This window comes from Aulonocara stuartgranti (assembly GCF_965226115.1).
Source record: "Aulonocara stuartgranti genome assembly, chromosome: 20".
Classification (NCBI taxonomy): Eukaryota; Metazoa; Chordata; class Actinopteri; order Cichliformes; family Cichlidae; genus Aulonocara; species Aulonocara stuartgranti.
In genome coordinates this window covers 23,169,070-23,189,413 of record NC_138956.1, presented here as the reverse complement: position 1 = coordinate 23,189,413, position 20,344 = coordinate 23,169,070, and the positions used below count along the sequence as shown (strand labels likewise).

At 38.0% G+C, this 20,344-nt stretch overlaps 3 protein-coding genes across 3 annotated transcripts; 1 reads left to right on the top strand and 2 right to left on the bottom strand.

Moving 5' to 3' along the window:
• Positions 1-939: 939 nt before the first annotated feature.
• Positions 940-5,973, bottom strand: LOC309697107 (prostaglandin E synthase 3-like). Its single transcript, XM_082518762.1, has 8 exons — positions 5,729-5,973; positions 4,467-4,580; positions 4,296-4,365; positions 4,090-4,188; positions 3,910-3,999; positions 1,843-1,899; positions 1,679-1,706; positions 940-1,573 (listed from the first exon to the last, which is right to left on the bottom strand). Coding segments are annotated over exons 1-8 (480 nt in total). The 5' UTR covers positions 5,731-5,973; the 3' UTR covers positions 940-1,553.
• Positions 5,974-8,185: 2,212 nt separating this feature from the next.
• On the top strand, positions 8,186-13,221 carry LOC309697106 (uncharacterized protein). The gene is made up of 12 exons (XM_082518761.1): positions 8,186-8,347; positions 9,061-9,086; positions 9,630-9,662; positions 9,755-9,844; positions 10,256-10,524; positions 10,637-10,739; positions 10,997-11,099; positions 11,179-11,231; positions 11,339-11,417; positions 11,638-12,134; positions 12,334-12,527; positions 12,636-13,221. The coding sequence occupies exons 5-12, from the start codon at positions 10,271-10,273 to the stop codon at positions 12,778-12,780; spliced, it is 1,428 nt and encodes a 475-aa protein (XP_082374887.1). The 5' UTR covers positions 8,186-8,347; positions 9,061-9,086; positions 9,630-9,662; positions 9,755-9,844; positions 10,256-10,270; the 3' UTR covers positions 12,781-13,221.
• A 1,126-nt stretch (positions 13,222-14,347) lies between these two features.
• Positions 14,348-17,648, bottom strand: LOC309697108 (uncharacterized protein). Its single transcript, XM_082518763.1, has 5 exons — positions 17,428-17,648; positions 17,063-17,159; positions 16,579-16,689; positions 15,964-16,130; positions 14,348-15,657 (listed from the first exon to the last, which is right to left on the bottom strand). Exons 2-5 carry the CDS (start codon positions 17,150-17,152, stop codon positions 15,195-15,197), a joined length of 831 nt encoding a protein of 276 aa, XP_082374889.1. The 5' UTR covers positions 17,153-17,159; positions 17,428-17,648; the 3' UTR covers positions 14,348-15,194.
• Between the last annotated feature and the right edge of the window lie 2,696 nt (positions 17,649-20,344).

Below are 20,344 nucleotides of genomic sequence, written 5' to 3'. Positions count from 1 at the left end.
AACAAACTAAAATAAAAATTGGAAAATGCAAAACTACAACTGGTCTGGTTTGATGGTAAGATGGTTATGCAGAAGAATCCCTCGGACCAGCCTTTCTGACACTTAAATCCTCTCATTGTGAAGCTCAGTCTGGAGTTCAGCAGGCCATCCTGAGCATATCTACATTCCTGAATGCACTTAATTCCTGCCATGTGATTAGCTTATTGGACATTTGCATTAACAAGCAGTTAAACAGGTGTACCTAATAAAGTGGCAAGCAGATCAGCGAGACTGTCATAATTTATTTTCCCCGATGCATTTTCTTTTTGAAAAAATCTGATGCATTTATGAAATTTACCTCCTCCCCCAGTGGTCCCTCAAAATTAAACTCAGTCTACTATAGTTGGGCAAAAAACATTCACATTATAAACTTGACAGAGAATAATTGCATCATCCCTGCTGTATTCATTTGCATCCGATTCAAATAAGAGTCCAAATTTGCACAGCCTGAACTTCCAATGATTAGAAGTCGTCCCAAAACGCCAGTGATATTGGCAGGCTAACTCATTAACCCTGACACCTCATATCTAAGAAAACAAAAAGCATTTAAAAATGATTCTTCAACAGTTTATTAGAAAGATGTAGACAATAAAAAAAAGAATCCCCACTCTAATTCAACATTACTGGTCTCCCTTTACAGTTTATTGACAGTGCAAGTATAATTTGGTCATTACATGTCGCCGTATCGTTCAATCAAGCTGCGTTTTTCAAGCCTCTTTACCAGCTGCAAAATATGTCAGCTCACTTGTGCAGTCTGACACAAGTGTGCACGTTCGGTGGTATAAAGACATAGTCCATATGTTGAATTCATTCAGATTAACAAAGTACAGTAGGTGATCACTGGGAAGATGCAAATATGCCTGGAATGAGTTCAGAAAATTCCAATTTTCTTTCTTCTTCTTCTTTTTTTTTTTTAACGAGCATTAAACAAGAAGTAAAGGGAAACATGTAAGTTGGAAGGTTAAGCTACTGAAACAGTCTTCTTGGATCTCTAATTCACCGCACATGAGAGATGCTTGAAGAAGAACCCAATTGGTAAATTTGCCTAATTATTTTCTTAGAAAAAACAAAAAATCATGAGAAACTACACTGGTCGACTACCTTAAAAACCACAACATTAGGAATGGTTGTGCCTAATCAGCTTTGAACCAATTCATTTGAAGACAGACTGTCAATCTCTTTAACACACATTGCTCAGTTGAGGACAACTATACAGTTTTTTTCCCTCCAACAAATAAGGTGTGCTTAGTTGTAATATTTAACAGTAAAACAAGATATCCAAAAGGTGCAGTACAGCAAATGGAAGTGGAGATAGCTGCTCTGTACAATACCATGCATATCAACCTTCAGTGAACTGATTGGTCAAAGGTTTGGAGCTGAGGCTATGGATTTAAATATGGCTACTGACTCATTATGTACAGTTGTTTGTCACTGCCTTCAGTTTCAAGATATACATTTGTTAATAGTCTTCTCTGTTCTGTTCTTCTGTTTTCTCTCCAGAGTTTTATGGTCTTCTACTCCAAATCTGGCATTTCTGAAAGCAAAGTGAAAAGGAGACATTAAAAGTTGATTGAAAATAAATAAATAAATAAATAAATACAGCTATAAGTGTAGATGCTACAGAAGCTCAAATACTTACTCTCATCGTCACTATCTGCAGATTCATCCTGAAAGAAAAAAAATAAGAGAGACCTGTGAAATCGATCTTAGGTTACGTCCACAACCTCTAGTGTCACCAATTAAAATCTCCCTTATCTATAAATATAAGATCAATCAAAGAGATGACTGAAGAGGAGGTCTTACATCATCTGCACCGTCTAGATCAGGTAGGTCATCCTCTCCTCCCATGTTGTTCATCATCTGCAATATAAGATTAGCAATTAAAGCCACATCATTTAAATGCCAACGAGTCGAAGACAGATTGATTTTTTTCCCCTTCTTCCTCATGAGATTAGATTTGAGGCATGCATTAATCAGTCAAAACTGTTTTGTTTTTGTTTTTTTAAAAGCAGATCGATTACACTTATTCCAGCCCTTTATATGAAAATATACATGGTTCTATATTGTCTTGGACTCTACCAGAGTACTTTTGCACAATTTATATTCAAAATGATCATTCATATTAAAAAACACAACAAAAACAATGGGAAGTGGGTGAGTCCAGGGTTACTTTTCCCAACTTCTAGGTGCGCGACTGAAGCGAGTACCAATGAGAGCTGGGGATACTGCTGATTAATGTATGACAGGTTTGTAAATACTTTACAGGGTTACCTAGGCAACTGGAGCCTGGAATGTCCACTAGCAACCAACAGTGACAGACTGATACATTATGAGCAAATCGCTTCCTGGGTGGACGCCCTATATTTATTTAGACTTAACCTCTCAGTGAATTCATCAAGATTCAAGACTAGTTAAAAACAACTAAAACTGAGTATTTAGAGCAGTTTGAAGCTTTGATGTTTAACAAACAGGAGCAACCTGAAAATCTGCTGAGCTCATTATTTGAAACTTTGTTTAATATGACCATTTACCAGCATCCACCATTGTAACAGTACATATGGCCGAACATAAACACAATGGTTCCACTTTAACGTTGGCAATAGCAGAGCAGAAACAACTTGTTTAGTTTATCATTTACAGACACGGGTAGTCAACAGATTTCTGTTGTTATTAGACACACTAGTAATAAAATAACCTTTCAACCAATTGCACATAGGTGTCACGTTTTTAGATTCAGAAAAATGTGCAGATGATGGGAGACTTCAACCTATGCAGATCTGATAAGTAGTATAAAGTAGGGCTGTGCGATATGGCCAAAATCTCATATCCCGATATAAGACATCTATCGTCCGATAACGATATAAATCACAAAAATGTAACATTTTCTGTAAATTCTGTGAATCTCGGGCAGCTCGACATGCGTGAAGTGTTTCCAGCTGGGCGTCGTGTACTTGGAGTCGAGTGTTTTAACCGATGCATGAAACGATACATTTTTAGACATAAGTTGTAACGGCTGCCGTTTTCTTTGTGAGTATTTATTACACGGCGTGCTGCAGGGAAAAGCCTGTTCTAACGTTTGAGTCTAAGGTTTATTTTTTAGCACCTGGCGGCTCTTTTTTTACTTCTCATCCGTAAATAATCTGCTCTTTCACGTGATTCAATTTATTTTGAAAAGTCTCAATAGGATCTTGAGGTTTATTGTGAAAGGTTTATGTGGAAAATAAACAAGTGGACACAATGGTTTTACTGTCGTTGTTGCTAACGACAACGCATAAAAACAGGCGCTTGTCCGTCCATAGTGTGGTTATATTAAAAATAAGAGAAAGAGAACTGTAAGAAATTAATATAGCCACTACAGTGACCATCAAAACGGTGAAAGAAACATTGCCGTAACACGAAACAAACGATAGCGTAAAATGAAACGACAGACGTTTTTATATCGTCATCCGATAGATATCGTTATATCGAACAGCCCTAGTATAAAGTATGTTGAAGAAGGTCATGTGGGGAAGTAGGTTAAAGTACAGGAATTTTCACCTGGAAGAGTCGAGACTAGAGTCTGCAAGAAGTCTGCCTAAACCTACTGTTTTTAGGAGGATGACATGTCTGGAAGAGAAAAGAGAGGGCTACTTTCTATGTCTCTGGCATTTGTTGGCTTTAGCTGAGTTTATTTAGACTAAAAAAATAAAAAGCAGGGGAAAAAAGTATTTTTACAGTCAGGTACCCTATATCTGCCTTCAAAGTTGTTTCTTTTGCTGGTTCAATTTGAAACTGTCTGTATTAAAGCTTTGTATTAGCCTCATTACGTGAAAAGTGTTTTTTAATTAAGTACTTTTCAAATATGAAGTATGATTTTATCAAAGCGCTTACATCTGAGAATTGATCGAAGTTGCCCATCTCCTCATCTGAGTCGTCCTCCCAGTCTTTCCAATTGTTAAAGTCGACACTGAGCCAACTCAGCTGTGGAAACAAAGTCAACAATTTTTTTTTTTAAATTGCTGTCGTTGCTTAAATCTGAATATTTTTCAGATGTCCTCACGTGTGGCAGACCTTCGCCTTCTCTTTCGTTAGCCTCGGCCACGCCTTCCCTGGCTGCGCTTTTCGTAGATAGCACAACACTGAGCGGTCTGTGCGTTTGTGTTTGGATTCCTGGGTCGAGGTTTAAACAGAGCACAGAAACAAATGCGGTCACTCCTGCATTGTGTGCAGTGAATAAATGTTTTATAGCATTTTTGAAAGCGGTCAGTACAACTTACATTTTCATCAATGGCATCGAAAAGGTTTATTTCATTCTCGTGCTTCACATTGTCAGTTCCTCCAAGACAGCTGCAGGGAACAAAGACACATACTCACTATAAATATACCATATAAGAGAAGGTCCAACAAGAAATGCACAGATAAATGTAGCCAGAATTAGGAAAACTCACCTGAAACCACACTTTGTTTTATCAAAATTGATCTTAACATCTTTGCTGTCTGCTACACAGAACTCTATAAAAACAGAGTCCCTCCTGTCGTACCACTTGGCAGTCGCTGGATGCCTTTAAGAAAATGAAGGGCATGAGAAAAGAAGAAAAAGCATGCAACTCACTTTTATCCTTTAAAAGTTCAGCTTTTCAAGCCTTCAAAAACAACTTCAATGAAAAAAAACAAAAACAAACAAACAATAAATAATCCGAGTGCTGGTGAAGAGACAAGACAGCCTGTTATCAAACCTCCTTTGTGTGAGGTTGCTGTAAAGAGCATCGAGTTACACACACTGCTCCAGTATCAAAAGTGAGACATCTGTGGATACTAAACTGTGACAAGACACATTTACAAGCTGTTGTGGATGGAGGGGCCCCCTTCTCAAATTTTCCTTTTAACTTTTAAGTCTTTAGGGTATAATGTGAGCCAGTATTGCTAATTTTACTTAATGTGGTCTAGTAGCATGACAAGTTCTGAAAAGCTCATCTCTAACTTTGAACATGAGGGATGAACAGAAAAGCCATGTACTTTTCTTTTTTTTTTTAAAAAAACACCAATGGATACAAATTAAATGATGGGTATATTTGGCTTCATTACCACACACTTCCACCTCAAGTAATTTTACAGAACACATGCATGAGCCTGGCTGACCTGCATCCATTAATTAAATGGTCTTTGCATGAAGCTACAGGTATGTTTACTGCTCTCTTAGCATTGTGGTGACTGTCTCATTAGATAAATCCTCTTACAAACCCTCAATGCAGTGTGGGGTAGCTAGCTTTAAACATCGTTACAGCCCAAACAAAACCACTGATGGAGTCTGATTTTCTTTACAAATCGGAAATCTTGCCGCAGATCCGATGCTAATCTGATCTTAGCCTTCCAGAAGTCTTAATGAAGCCTCCTGTAGCCAAGCTAACAGCGGTGCCGCTACGCTAGTCGTGCCATGCGGTACACCTGACCCATGCTACAGCTAAAATAAACCGACTCTTTCGCCAATGAAGGATAAAGCGGTCTGCTATATTAGCCTTGCCGATACACTGTGAGGTTTTACCCAGTTTGTAAGGCAGCGAGTCACGCTGAGTCCCTACTTCATTGAGGCCATGCCACCCTCCCGCCTTTCCAACAGCATGTTTCAAGCTGCTAAAGCTAGCTAATCATTCAGCCTGTACTATCGTACTTTCCCTCCACTGCGCCTTTACGTACGCTCCCCACAACTTACATGTCTTGGTGTGAAGTGAATTTCTTTATCACAGATAAAACAGCCTCGTGAAAAAGATCGGTGGCGCCTGTAAAACAAGAAGGAATGCCGCCCAACACACGGCCAAAGCAAACGCCTCTAGCCCCTGGACTCTACTCCGGATTTTATTGCGTATCCCAGGAACGGAATAGCAGTGCTGACGCACTCCGAGCGCACTAGACGTTTCTAGAGCTTTCAGCCACAGCTGCGAGTGATGCGAGAGAGGGCGACTACTATGGCAAGTCACTACAACCTGACTGCGGTCCAAACACCTCAAACGGTTTATCAAGGCTTATGAAGCTGCAGGATCCTTGTAGTATGTAACTGCAACTAGCAACTCAAATGCACGCAAAAATATAAATACAGATAGATCCATAAGTATTTTACTCTGACGGTTTTTTTGTTTTGTTTTTAATGATTTATTTTTATTTTGCCACCACAGTTTTTAAATCAAGCAAGATGTAGCTCACTTTCAGGTTTAATTTAAGTGGTTTAAATGAATAAATATTTAAAAAGAAAAACTGTCCAAACACCTACGGACCTAATATCCCGACAATTTTACTTATAATCTAAAACACTTGAGCACATATAATCTGTGTTAATATGTGCTCAAGTGAAAATAAAACAGTCAGAAAATAAATACAATATAAAATATAGAATTAAAACATGTAAAAGGACATGCATAGTTTTAGTATGAAGTTTTCTTCTTTTTTTGTCTTTTTTTTACCAACCCGGTGGCAGTGTCAAACCCACAACCAGTTCTAAGTATTTCCACAAAAAAGCCCCCAAAACTGCAAAAGAACAGCAACACACAATTTTGTTAAGAAGTTTGTATTATTTTACTTAAAAAAGACTAAAAGATAAATAATACATAATGAGTTTTTGTTTTTTTTAAACGGTGAACACCGAGTACGGCAGTCAAACGAGTAAAGCAGGTTTTGAAGCCATCGACCTTTTCAAGGAATGATCAGAAGTTGATAACACAGTCTAGAAAACTGGATACTGGTTGCAACATTATATCAAATACATTACATTCCAACATTCTGTTTATAAAGTGTTGCATATAAATCACAGCTGGGAAAAGAAAGCAGGTAAAATAAACGTGTTTTATTGAAAAAGTGGAACCATTGACGTCACCGATCATGGGAAGGGCTACCACAAGAAATTCACCAATGATTGGCTACTCACGAATTCTCCGGTTTCTGCTCATAATACCCTGTAATAATCGGTTCTCAAATATGTCCAAATGCGTTCTACTTCACATGTAGAAATTGTTCAACAGTATCACAAGCACTGGGACTGTGCTGCTGGAAAAGCAGTTATGTCTGTAGTTATCCTGCGAGGTACAAATAGTTTAAGTAATGGGAAAAAACCAAGCACCATGGAGCACCATTAACTCAAAAGGTGTTTTGATGATGGCCGTGAAAAGCTAACACCTCACTCTGAAATCTCCCATAGGTGCTCAGCTGGGTGGAAATCTAGATCTGGCTGTGTGGCTGAAAGCATAGCCTCCCTGGAGTCATATCCACCTTTTGCCCATCGCCAGCATGACCTTGGCTCCACAGTTGGTAATTAACAGTGCCAGGATGGTACAGTACCATTGTGGGATTTGTTTAGAATTTTTGTATAAGCCATATATATGAGAGCAATCACAGTGTCTTACTCAGTCTTTGTGCAAAGCTGTATCAAGATTGGTCTACTCATCTAGGGGAAGATAGGGAACATGCAAACATGTGCTATGATCATGAATGAGATGTTTTCAACTTGCTTTTCAAACATGCACTTTCCTCTCAAATCATGCTCTCAGTTAAAAAAGCCTTTGGAACTTTATCAGGTTATAATTTCTGTATTTAACCTTGTATGGGATTAATCTTTCAAACCTAGTTTACTTTCATTACATACCCTAAATGTAGGTTTGTTTCTAACAAACTATAATAAAAACATATTTAGTGTTTAAGAAAGCTTGATTTTAAAAATAATACAATATTAGAATTGTCTTCGATTTTTTATTACATATCTTTTTACGTTGATGTAACTTATACATGGCTCCTAGAACTAATGATTTTGTGTATTTTAATTTTAGTCTTTAAATAGTTAAAAATGTTGTCAGTGCAAGATCACCAGTTAGGTAACTTGATATGAATCTCTTGTTCCACCACATCCCTGAGGTGCTGTACTGGGTTGTTATCTGGTGATTGTGGAGGCCATTAGTGTGGTGAATGTACTGTTATGTTAAAAAAAAACAAAAAACAGTTTAAGAAATGGCCTGTTATCCTGCTGAAAGCTGTCATCAGAAGATGGGTTCACTGTGGTCATAAAGAGATAGGCGCAGTCAGCAACGATAGGTAGGCTGTGGTGTTTAAACAATGCTTAACTGGGGACGATCTGATTTCCTCGTGTCAGCATTGTTCCCACATCATCATAATTAATGTTGTTCCAGGTTCAACATTGCAAGTGACCAATCACCTTCTTGTGACGTCATTCCTTTGCGACTTCGAAATACCCGCCTTCGATTATTTCGAAATACAAGTGAAGAAGCGAAAAACCGCCGCCTGTCCGCCGAATTTGAAGTCAATTTAGGATACTTTCCTTTAATAAACGGTAAGCATTATACATATGTTCCTCACTTGGCTTGCTGTTTGTTTGCTAGCGATAGGCTACTTGACAACAGCATTAGCTAACCAGTGTTCTCTAGACCAGCGTTCCCCAACTTTTTGGGTGTTTCGTGGCCCGGGGGTTGGGTCAGGCAAAATTGCAGTAGCTTCCCTGATCATTTTACAAACATAAGTGAAGAGAATCTGGACTAAAAGGCCTAGACTTATGGTTGTGTGCTGAATCTATGACTCAAACTATCACCTGGAAACATAATTAACTGGTCCATAGCTGTGAAACTGGACATGAGTTCTTGATTCTATGGAGATTAACAGTAATCCAGAAATTTACAAATTTGTCCTGGTACATCGCGTAAATGTTGTCCCTGGGACATCGCGTAAATGTTGTCCCTGGGACATCGCGTAAATGTTGTCCCTGGGACATCGCGTAAATGTTGTCCCAGGGACATCGCGTAAATGTTGTCCCTGGGACATCGCGTAAATGTTGTCCCTGGGACATCGCGTAAATGTTGTCCCTGGGACATCGTGTAAATGTTGTCCCTGGGACATCGTGTAATTGTTGACCCAGGGACATCGTGTAAATGTTGACCCAGGGACATCGTGTGATAGCTTGTAAATAATGGAATGAAAATTATTGATTGTTATTAACTTGTGAAAAAGAAGTGTAACAAATCCACATGTTATGTTCTTACACCCTTACAGAAACTGTGACTCCTTCACAATGTCAGGTAAATGTCAACTCATGTTGAATAATCAACCAATCAAGCCTTTTATTATCACATGCAATGTTACACGTACAACTGCAATGAAAATTTCACCCCCTTCTGACCATACATATATTGCTTAAACATCACATTGGGAAGACAGGTCGGAAACAGTTAGGAAGGTCAGAAAACAATTTAATTAATAGATGAGGGGAGAGGAGGAGAAAAAAGAACTACAACCAGACAAAGCTCCTAGAAGACTGAAATGGATGATGGTTGCAGCATGCAAAAAGAAAATGATATCTGTTGACTACAGCATATGCTTTCTCACAGATTACCTTGTGGGAGTAGCTGGACCAAACTCTATTGGTATTTCAAGTTTGAAATCCCTGTTTGACCAGACTAACATTTCAGATGAAGTACCTCTTGACATAAAAATCCTTTTATGTTGTCATAAAACTAATGTTAAATTCTGCTTTAAATACACTTTATTGTACAATTTACTTAATGAATCGTATTCCTTAGTTCTGTTTTTATTTATATGTATTTATTTATTTGTTTTATAAGGTAATAGATGGCCTAATCTATTTGCAGTGTGAGGTATGTTGAAAAGCTTGTTTGATCATAATGACATAGCATGTTTACGTTTTTTGTAATGTATTTGAAAACATGTATTTATGTTATTTTTATAGAATTTCCCTCACATTTATCCAATACCAAGCCAAATCACTGGAAAAATTTTGGATGGGTCCACAAGAGCACAAAGTGCATACTTTTTGAAGGTATGACTTGGACTGTGGTAACTATGTTCTTATCACAAAGGGTTTATAAGTTGCCACTATAAACAAACAGCATTTTCCAAAATTGAAGCCTTGTCAGAAGAACCTGAAAAATACCTTTCTGAAACCTTTTCTGTGTAAAGACTTGTTCAAAAGCAATGCACACAGATTAAAACATTTCTGTCTTGGCCAACTGATAAAGAACACCAAAAATTGAGTGGTGCGTGTTGAGTCTGTGGTCTTGATTTGTTTTGTACACACTATAGAAATTAATTAATGTAAACCAAAAATGACACTTTCTATATGTTTGTGTATCTGCAGAATTAATTACAAGTCTCACCTGACAAGCTTTTGCAGTTTTGCAGTGTCATTCTTGACAGAAAAACATACTTGTCACATTATTTTTATTTCCAGAAAAACATCTTTCAGATGTATGAGAAATTGATTGGAGCCTGTCTGGAAAACGGCAGCCACTGGACCTTGTTTGTAAGTTGCACAGATTTTGCACTCTCTCTAGTGCATGATACTTTTCAGTGTCCCTCATTAGGAAAGCTCAAGGCCCAAGCCTACCATATCCATCTTTTTACAAAACAGTTTTGTGACATACCCAAGAGGACCATAGTCTATATGAATTCATTTGGCGAGTCGGAGGTCAGAAAAAGTGCGGTGTTGAAAAACTGGAGGTAATTAATTAACATATTTAACATAACATATTTAATTTAATTGAAATCATTACCGAACGTGGTTATTGATTTCTCTATATGCTTTTTATTTGTAATAACTGCGATCTCTCAGCTCATTTGCTTCAGCAAGAGGCTGCGCTGGAGAGTGGACCTTGTCACATGTGAGCCACCCACATCAACAGGATGGGAACTCATGTGGAGTGCATGTCATAATGGTACTGAAAACTATAGCTTTAACCTATATAAGTAATGTTTACATTTTTGCCTATTCAGTTTTTAAAGCCTTAGAGGCAGGATGGTAAAATCTCAATTTTTTTTGTAGATTGAACCATTTCAGCAGTAATGCTTCGCTTTGGTTGCTCTGTTTTTGTTTTTTTTTCTCGGGGGGGGTTAAAAACAAACAAACATTTCTTTGTTAATCTAATTCTTTTTGTTCTTTCTTTTTTTTTTTTTCTTCTTCGTCAATTATTAGTTTGCCCAATCTCTCATTGACGGTAAAACACAAGTGGAGGAGTACAACACTGAAATCACAAAGCTCAGGTCCCGACTTTGCCACTACTTATTTTCCTCAATAGGTAAAGATAAAATTAGCTGCCTTCTTTTTCTCTAACATTGGAAAATGTAACTTGTACTTAAACAAATTATATTTTGCAGATCGAACTAGGAAGTGCAGTCAGTGCTGGTGTGTGATTGCAGCCAAAGACCGGGTACACTATGACATGTCCTTAGCCATATAGATTGTTTATTTAATGGACTTTGTTCATTTGCTTTTTGTTTGTTTATTTCTTCTTCTTCTTTTTTTTTTAATTCACAGGTGCAGTGCCAGAAATGTGGTGCATACAAGCACATGCGTTGTTCAAAGTCTGTTTGTGGCATCTGTATCTTCTGTGAGAGTAAGTCACAATATAACTAAACAATGTCCAAAAATGTTTAAAGTGAAAAAAATTTCGTAATTTTGCCTTTGCACACCCGGACTGTGTAATTAAAGTGGACGTTTCAAGATCCAGTTTTTACACAAAACTATTTTAGACATAACTGTGTCGTATTGTGGGGATTTCTCTTCACAATTAAATTGATATAGTGCTGTTTATATCATTCTTCTTTATGTAACAGCACAGTGCAGCACAGCAGAGGGAAAGGAGTTGTGCAGCATAGTGGGTGGCTATACAGGAGGAGCAATAGAAGTAGCCAGTGAAGAATGTCATCAGGGAAAGCATCAGGCAGCGAATGACAAAGGAAAAGTTCCTAAGGGAGAGAACATCTGCAGCAAATCGACAAGTAACAGTGAGATAGGAAGACTGACAGTCAGAGATGAAGGTACACAGACTGAAAGAGATGAAGGTACACAGACTGAAGACAACGAAAAAGAAGCAGAAGTATACGGCACAAGTCTGAGTACAGATAATGCTGCTGCTGATGATGTTGACAGGATCGATGCAGATACAGAATTCCAAACTGATTCAGAAGGAACTAGTACAGTTTACAGAGTGCATGGTCGCTTATCTGTACCAAGCTCAAAAAAGAAAACCTACACAATAACAGAAGACGAGATCAAGCGCAGAATCAATGCAGAGAACATGTCAGTTCATGTTTTCAGAGGTTTGATTGGGGTAGGTATACATTTCGTGATTTTGATGTCACCTGAAATAAATCCGGGTTACTCGTATCAATGAAGTGACAATGTGGCTGGAAATTGTGCATTTGCTGCAACATATACACAATTACACCATGTAAACAAAAGCATTTAACTTTGTGCGCGTGTGTGTGTCTCTCTCTGCTCTTTTGGTGTTTGCACTTTTTCTTTTTTAGGGCCGTAAAGCCAAACTGCCCGCAATGATTCTTGACAGGCCTAAGAAGGCCAAAACTAAAGTAACAGTGTTTAGTGTTCTGAGTGAAGAGGAGGCTGGGGAGCTAGCCCTCGGGTTTGCCGGAAGATTGGCCTGCGATGTCACAACAGACATGGTCTGTAAAGGCATCGACCATTCAAGTGCTGATATGACAAAGTAAGTTAGTAAAACAATATGAAAGTTGTATCTTTTTTGGTATTATTTGTCATTTCCCCGTATTTGGGTTATTGGTGTAACATTGTTAATCTTACTTTCTAATAACAGACAGACTCTTCTCAAAATCCAACACAATCTTAAACATGAGCTGACTGATTCCTCAACCTTCAGTTTGCTGACACACACCTTTGGCCCCGCTGCACTGGATTCTGTCATTTCATTCCTGTGTGAAAAACTTGATCTTGTCTCTTAAATAATGAAACCTTTTGTGACTTTTGTTTGTTCTGTAAATCAGAATCTTGAAAATTGTTCATTGTTGTTCTAAGTTTGTGTTAACTATTTGGCAAAAATGATTGGTTCCTAATCCAAACAGCATAATGACTGTTCTAACACATATCTTAAAAATGCTACAAAGAAAGAAAATTATCACATATGTTTCAATATGAATGTAATTGTGTCACACTCGGTTTGTAGTAGCTTTCCTGTTTTATTTTGAGTTTTGGTATGTTTACACTGTTATTTTTATTTCCCGTGTGTTCGTCTTCCCTTATTAGTTTTACTGTATTTAATTAGTCTGATTTAATAACTTATAATTATTTACTTTCCAGTGTGTATATATGCTCCTCGTTTGGATTATTGTTTGTTTGAGTTCTGCCTGTCTTTTCTATTAAAGATTTGGACTTTTGGACTATTAGTGGACCTCGTAGGTTTTTATTCTGTTCAATTGGTAATTGACTGGGTTTAATTTAGTGGCCTGGAAAACAGGCCGGAGGGGTCTGGTCATTTTAACCCCCTAAGACCCGAAATCTTCCATGGCATGTATTTTTAATTTCTCTTTGATATTTGGGCCGATTGGAACCCGATGAATGTAAAAAGAAAGAATTACCAGGTTTTGTTTTTTTTACCTAATTTTTGTTTCTGAGAAAAATGAGAGCCACATATGAGGACATTAATTTGAAATTTCGATAGAACAGTTGCAGTATAATGTCCTCATAACTGTATATCAGGCACTTGTTGATCAAGATTTAGTATTTTGGTCTAAATAACCCAAAATGTGATGTCCACATGTGTGGACGCCAGGCTGGAGTAAAGTGTTAGAGCTATTTATACCTATGTAAACTTTTATACACTGGTTTTTACCTGTCTTGTTTCAGAAAGGTTTAAAAGGGTAATGTCCACAGTTTATTTGTTTATTTATTTGTTTGAATTCAACATATTTTATTAAAGTAATTGAGCTTGAACACAGAAAAAACTGAATCAAATAATCATAAAATCAAATCACTTGCACTATACTGAAGTCTAATCTACTCTGAGCTAATGCCGGTTTCCAACACTAATGATCGGGTGAAGGAGAGAGATGAGGGTGTGCACGGCCACTGGTGCTCTTATCCCTGTTCTTTGTGATACAATCCAACAGGAAAGCAGTCAAACCCTTGGACATTAGCCAAGTTAACGTTCACAAATATATACACACAGAGGAACTCTGAGCCCCAATGTCAGCATTAGCACAAACATGCCACTTCATACCAAATCTCAGTGTGAGGTCAGGTGTTAGTCTCATTCCATTATTCTGGCTATATTTTCTTACTCATTACTATTAAACTTATACTTAAGACTAACTATTAACAAAATCACACCCCAATAACTCTGTTATTACACTTTGTATTTAATCATAAAAAGGCTGGATGTTGAAACCTTTTACTTCTATTTTGTATGAGCCAGGATTCTCAACAGCTGATAGTGACAGGTATCGTTTTATGGAGCAAAAAACTTAAGAGCGCATATTTTATAAATAATACCAACAATTACAAATGCAGACCTTTAATAGTAATAAGTAATCCTTTATTTATAATGCATAGCAATATAAAAATAGTAACATATGAAAATATTACAATGGGCACAGATGAATTTGTATCAAAAACAGCAACCAAGCCAAAGTAATGAATAACACACATAAATAACAACTGCTTGAGAGACCAAACAATTTCTTTTCATCTGTTCCTTGGCAGAAAGTTAAGACAGCTATTCAGCTTTAGGTTTCAATAAACAGAAGTAATGGATGCAGTCCCTTTGAAATGTCACACAAAAGTCTACTTGTGCATATACTTAGCTTTAACTCTTCTCTTTTTTGTTTTGTATTCCAAAAGGTTTTCATTTTCTCCAGAGGATGTCTCTCTTTCAGTGGTTATCGACTGTTCACATTCATTTTCACAGACTGTTGGAATGTCGATGCTGGCCGAACGTTTCTTGCTAGAATACAATGGCCTAATTTTGCGTGCATTATCTGTCGTCTTTATTTCGTACTGGCATATACTTTTGCCTACTTGTTTTGTTTTTAAGACATTTGTATGCAGTTCATCTATCATTGCAGTAATACCCTCTGGAATGAATGCCCACTGTTTAACTGTGTCTAAAACAGCATTTAGTTTTCCAACTGCATCTTCTGTGCATTTTTTGTCTGTGCTTTCAACTACAGGAGTGTCATTCAAAGTTGATAGAGGACTTTTCAGAGAGTTTTTCATTTGTTTAAAATGGCTACAAGCCACCTTCAGGCAAGCACATGTGTTATAGTGAGAGAACGTACAACAAGTGCACTGAAGTGTTTCAGCCGATGCAAAAAAACACAAATTTCCAAACAAACTTGGCATTTTTATCACTTTCAAGTCCTCACAGTGTACAAAGTAATGCCTTTCTTTCACTGCAATTCTTGCCAAGGTCTGTTTCCATGTTTGGATAGATGTCATTGTCAGCCTCTGCTAATTTTGCAAGTAACACTAGATGCTTGCAAAGAAGTCCTCGTAAGCCATATGTACAGTTGCAGTAGGACTCAACAGGGCAGACATCATACACCATGTCTTCTCTTGACTCAGATGGGACTTGATATGCATTAACTCCATGGCTGTTCTTGACTGTAATTTTAAGAGCCCAACCACTTTCCATCAGTCTTGAAGCAGAGTCTGAAACTTGAGACAAGGTGTCAGCAAACCTGTTTTTCATGCGGCCCACATCTTGCAGGGTTTTTATGACTGAGAAGTAGTCGTCGGCCTTCCCTAGGAGCACTTCAATCAGATCATCCAGACGCCTATTCTTGTAGCCAGATAAAAACTGGCATTTCAGGCGGTGGAAAAATCTGAAAAACAGTTATTTGAAATGATTAGTAACTGTAATTGAAGGAATTTAAAGTTTTAATCAAGACTGTATTATTTTTTAAAAAATTGGAATACCTATTGCACACGTCTTTTATAAAGGAATGCTCTGTGCCGGTTTAGCTGATTTAGGCAAATCCACCTACTCACGCTGCTAGAATTTAAAGGATTTGCCTAAAACCTGTTCTGGCAATGACATGACGAACCTACTCAGTTTAGCCTCTTGGATTAAAGCATAATATCTTTTTTTCAGCAATACAATTGAATGAGGTCAAAATAATAAATCATACCTTTCAATCACATTGTTTGTTTCAGAACGAGCGTGACTGAAGCGACGGCCGTAGTCACACCACATGTGGCCAATGCCTTCCCAGTGCTTCTGAAAATACTGGCACACCAAAGGGTATTGCTTAAATGTCTGGCAGAACTCTGCTGATGTGGCTTTAAAGTCGTCCTCCTAAGAGAATTGGATGCAACAGAATATATTTCAATCCATTTAACAGACCTATTGAAATCTTTAATATTATGTATTGAAGCCCTTTTCCTTTTATTGAATAACATTAAGAATTTTAAGTTATTAATAATATGTCGTGTTTTTGTATTAAGAAGCAATTATTTCTTCCCTTACAATGGCTAAGAAGGAACACTAAACCTATAAGCATATTTGGTTTCAGCATCTGTCTGTGAAAGAATCCCACTCACAAGTTCTACTGCACAGTGGGTGACACAATGATGGTCTGCACAGCTTAAGTACTTGTTTTGATAAGCAAGATAAGAAGCCAGTTTTAGAAATTGTTTCAAAAATCTATTTTGTATCTCTCTGTAACTTTTTTTAGCAACTGAAAGTTATTATGCTCTTAGTGTAATCAAGAAATCAAAATGTGAAATAGACAAATTACACTTACAGATGTGCAAGCTTTCAGCTTACAAAAGAAAGAAATGATTTCATTTCTCTTTTGGGTGTTAGAAAGCCCATGGACCCCGGACTCTGATTTTGAAAGCCATCGATTAACAGCCTGTGAATGTAAGAGAAAAAAAGTTAATCTGGAGAGAGAGACAGAGGAGCAGCTGTACAAAAAGCATAAAAGAAAGCTGACGTCCAAAAATAACTTTGTCACTCACTGGACAAGAGGACCTGTGCATTACAGAAATCAACCAGGCAAACATATTTTTAAATGTCAAAAAGAGCTTTGGGAAGCAGCCACCAGAAGATGAGTGCACTGTGGTCTTAAATGGATGGACATAGTCACTCAACATTTTATCCCTTTATATTCATTAACCTGAGTAGGTGAATATCACAATGAGGCAAATCATAACAACAGGACCCTGTTGTAAAAATGTGTTTCAGGTGCATCTTAGACAACGTGAAAAGAAAACAATGTGGTTTACCTGCAAGACATGGTACCAGCATAGAAGGATAGCTGACTCTGGAAAAACCTTCTGCAAAGCATTTATTTCCGCAAAGTCTTTGTCAACCATAAATGCTCTACAGAAAAAAAGAAAACACTAAATGAGATTAAACAGTATGAAAATGTTTTTGCTATCTCAAAGCACCACTTCAATGCCAAATTAAACATTTCAACTCACAAGTAGATATATAAAATACTGCATACAGCCTATAGGAATAACTTTAACAACTGGAAAGGAAAGTTTTTTGCAGCCCATGCTGCAGCTATAGCATTAGATTCTGGCATGTTATAACTTTTTTGAAAAGGAATTATTTCAAAATTAATAGCTGTCAATGTATTATTTACCTCGGGGAAGTTGGGAAATGCTCACAAACTATTCCAAGAACAGTTTCCAGGGTTTTCTGACTTTCGTTGCTGACAATAGCATAGGCCACAGGGACTCCATGCCCATGATCATCTCTTACAACAAGTGTGAATAAGGGAAATGAATACTGGTTAACGCAGTGCGTGGTGTCAACAAATACTGTTTTGCATAGTTCTCCATGTTTGATTTCATTACAGGTGTCTGCAAAACAATCATTAGTTCTTGGTCAGATGTGTATGGTTGATAGAAGAGAACATGTTCTTGATGTTTTCCATTAAGTAAGGTATGTACACTTTGACTGTCTCCACAGTTAAAGTGCTTCTTCCTCATCATGCAGGTTCTAACACTGTCAATGTCACGTGGTGTGACAAAATGCTCTCTGTTGTGAAGATCTCTGTGTCCATGTTCTTTGGCCCATTTATGACATTTGGTTAGTACGATGGCTGGCTTAGTTCCAAGGGAAAGCAGTTCCTCAATCTTCCTCCTCAAATCACTGGAAATATTGTTGAAATGTGCGTCTTTTGGGTCCGAAGGATCATGCCCATCATGCTTATCATATGTACGCTGCACGATGACTGTGTGGTCTTTCCAACATTTGAGTACTTTAAATGAAACATAGGCCTTACAGCCCACTGCTCTGTAGCTGTTTCGACTTTTTTCCCCAGCTCTGATGCAGTTGAATTTGTAATAGTCTCTTTTCCTGTCTTTACCTGAGACAACATTTAAACATTTATAATGTCCATGAAGGGTTAATGAGTTCAATTTTTCTAACACAACACTGAATGGGTCCTCCTGGCATTGTGACACATGCACACAAAGTTGTGTGTCTTTTCCGGTTCTTTTTTTTTCGTCATTCAGAACACTTCTTCTAATTATGTCGTCCATTTCTGGTGGAAAAATAACGAAGGTTTAATTAGTCAATATTCATTAATTCATTTTAACTTGTTTTGGGGTTTTTTGCAATACAATGTAAATATTAAATATAATATTAAAAAAAAAAAAAAAATATATATATATATATATATATATATATATATATATATATATATATATAAAATAATATAAAACAAACAGGGGCTAAAAGAAGCTAAACTTTCATATGGTATGTCTCTGGCAACTTTAACATGATGTCCCAGGGACAACATCTACACGATGTCCCAGGGCAACTTCTACATGATGTCCCAGGGACAACATTTACGCGATGTCCCAGGGCAACTTCTACATGATGTCCCAGGGACAACATTTACGCGATGTCCCAGGGACAACATTTACGCGATGTCCCAGGGACAACATTTACGCGATGTCCCAGGGACAACATTTACGCGATGTCCCTGGGACAACATTTACGCGATGTCCCTGGGACAACATTTACGCGATGTCCCAGGGACAACATTTACGCGATGTACCAGGACAAATTTGTAAATTTCTGGATTACTGTTAATCTCCATAGAATCAAGAACTCATGTCCAGTTTCACAGCTATGGACCAGTTAATTATGTTTCCAGGTGATAGTTTGAGTCATAGATTCAGCACACAACCATAAGTCTAGGCCTTTTAGTCCAGATTCTCTTCACTTATGTTTGTAAAATGATCAGGGAAGCTACTGCAATTTTGCCTGACCCAACCCCCGGGCCACGAAACACCCAAAAAGTTGGGGAACGCTGGTCTAGAGAACACTGGTTAGCTAATGCTGTTGTCAAGTAGCCTATCGCTAGCAAACAAACAGCAAGCCAAGTGAGGAACATATGTATAATGCTTACCGTTTATTAAAGGAAAGTATCCTAAATTGACTTCAAATTCGGCGGACAGGCGGCGGTTTTTCGCTTCTTCACTTGTATTTCGAAATACTCGAAGGCGGGTATTTCGAAGTCGCAAAGGAATGACGTCACAAGAAGGTGATTGGTCACTTGCAATATTGAACCTGGAACAACATTAATTATGATGATGTGGGAACAATGCTGACACGAGGAAATCAGATCGTCCGCTTAACTGGACCCAGAGTGTACCAAGACAATATGCTCACACCATCACAACACCCCTGCAAACCAGAACTGAGGCAGGCCTAGCATCTGAATGTTGCATGTTGAGTTTTAACTGAAATGCTACATTCAAAGTCACTTAATTCACCTTTCTATACCTATCTGATGCCCAGTTAAAATGTCATGCGCTCACTGACGACATCTACATAACTAAATACACTGATATTATACTTAGCCTGATAGGGTGAAGGACACTGTCTCAGCTGAACTATGGACACGCACACACTTACACTGATAAGCACTCACACATCCCCCCTCCCCTTCAAATGCCTTCGATGCTTGTTGCCTCCTGGGAACACGAGGCGGGTCTGGGCCCGCGCTGGAGAGTCGGCGCAGTGGCAGGATGGCTGCTGTGTTGCCTGGGATTACTCCTTATCCCCTATCCAACCCTGTTGCTGGTCACGTGCTCTATAATGTTGTACTGTGGACATTTGTGTGCTTTCTGTGCAGTTTTTTTTGTTTCCGGTCTCATGCTGTCCTCCTGTAGCCCAGCATGAGCAGAGGTCTCTTTTTTTCCTCTTGTACTTTTCCCATAGTAGTGTACATTTCAGTGGTTTTTCTGTAATGCAACCGTTCTCTGACTTGTATCCCCATGTGAGGTCTGTGTTGTGTGTGTGTGTGTGTGTATGTGTAAGGTCGGGGGGCGGGTTCATTCCACTGCAGGGCAACCTGCCACTGCATGTGGCGAATAAAATTTGAACTGAAACTGAACTTGGCTGCCATGCACTTGGCGTGATGAAATAGTGTTGAACAGGTGTACCTAACATAGTCACTGGTGAATGTATACCAACCATATTAATCACTGCTCAGTCTGCCAGTGACTTAGTCATTTGCAAGCTAATTCAGCTATGCTTTAAGT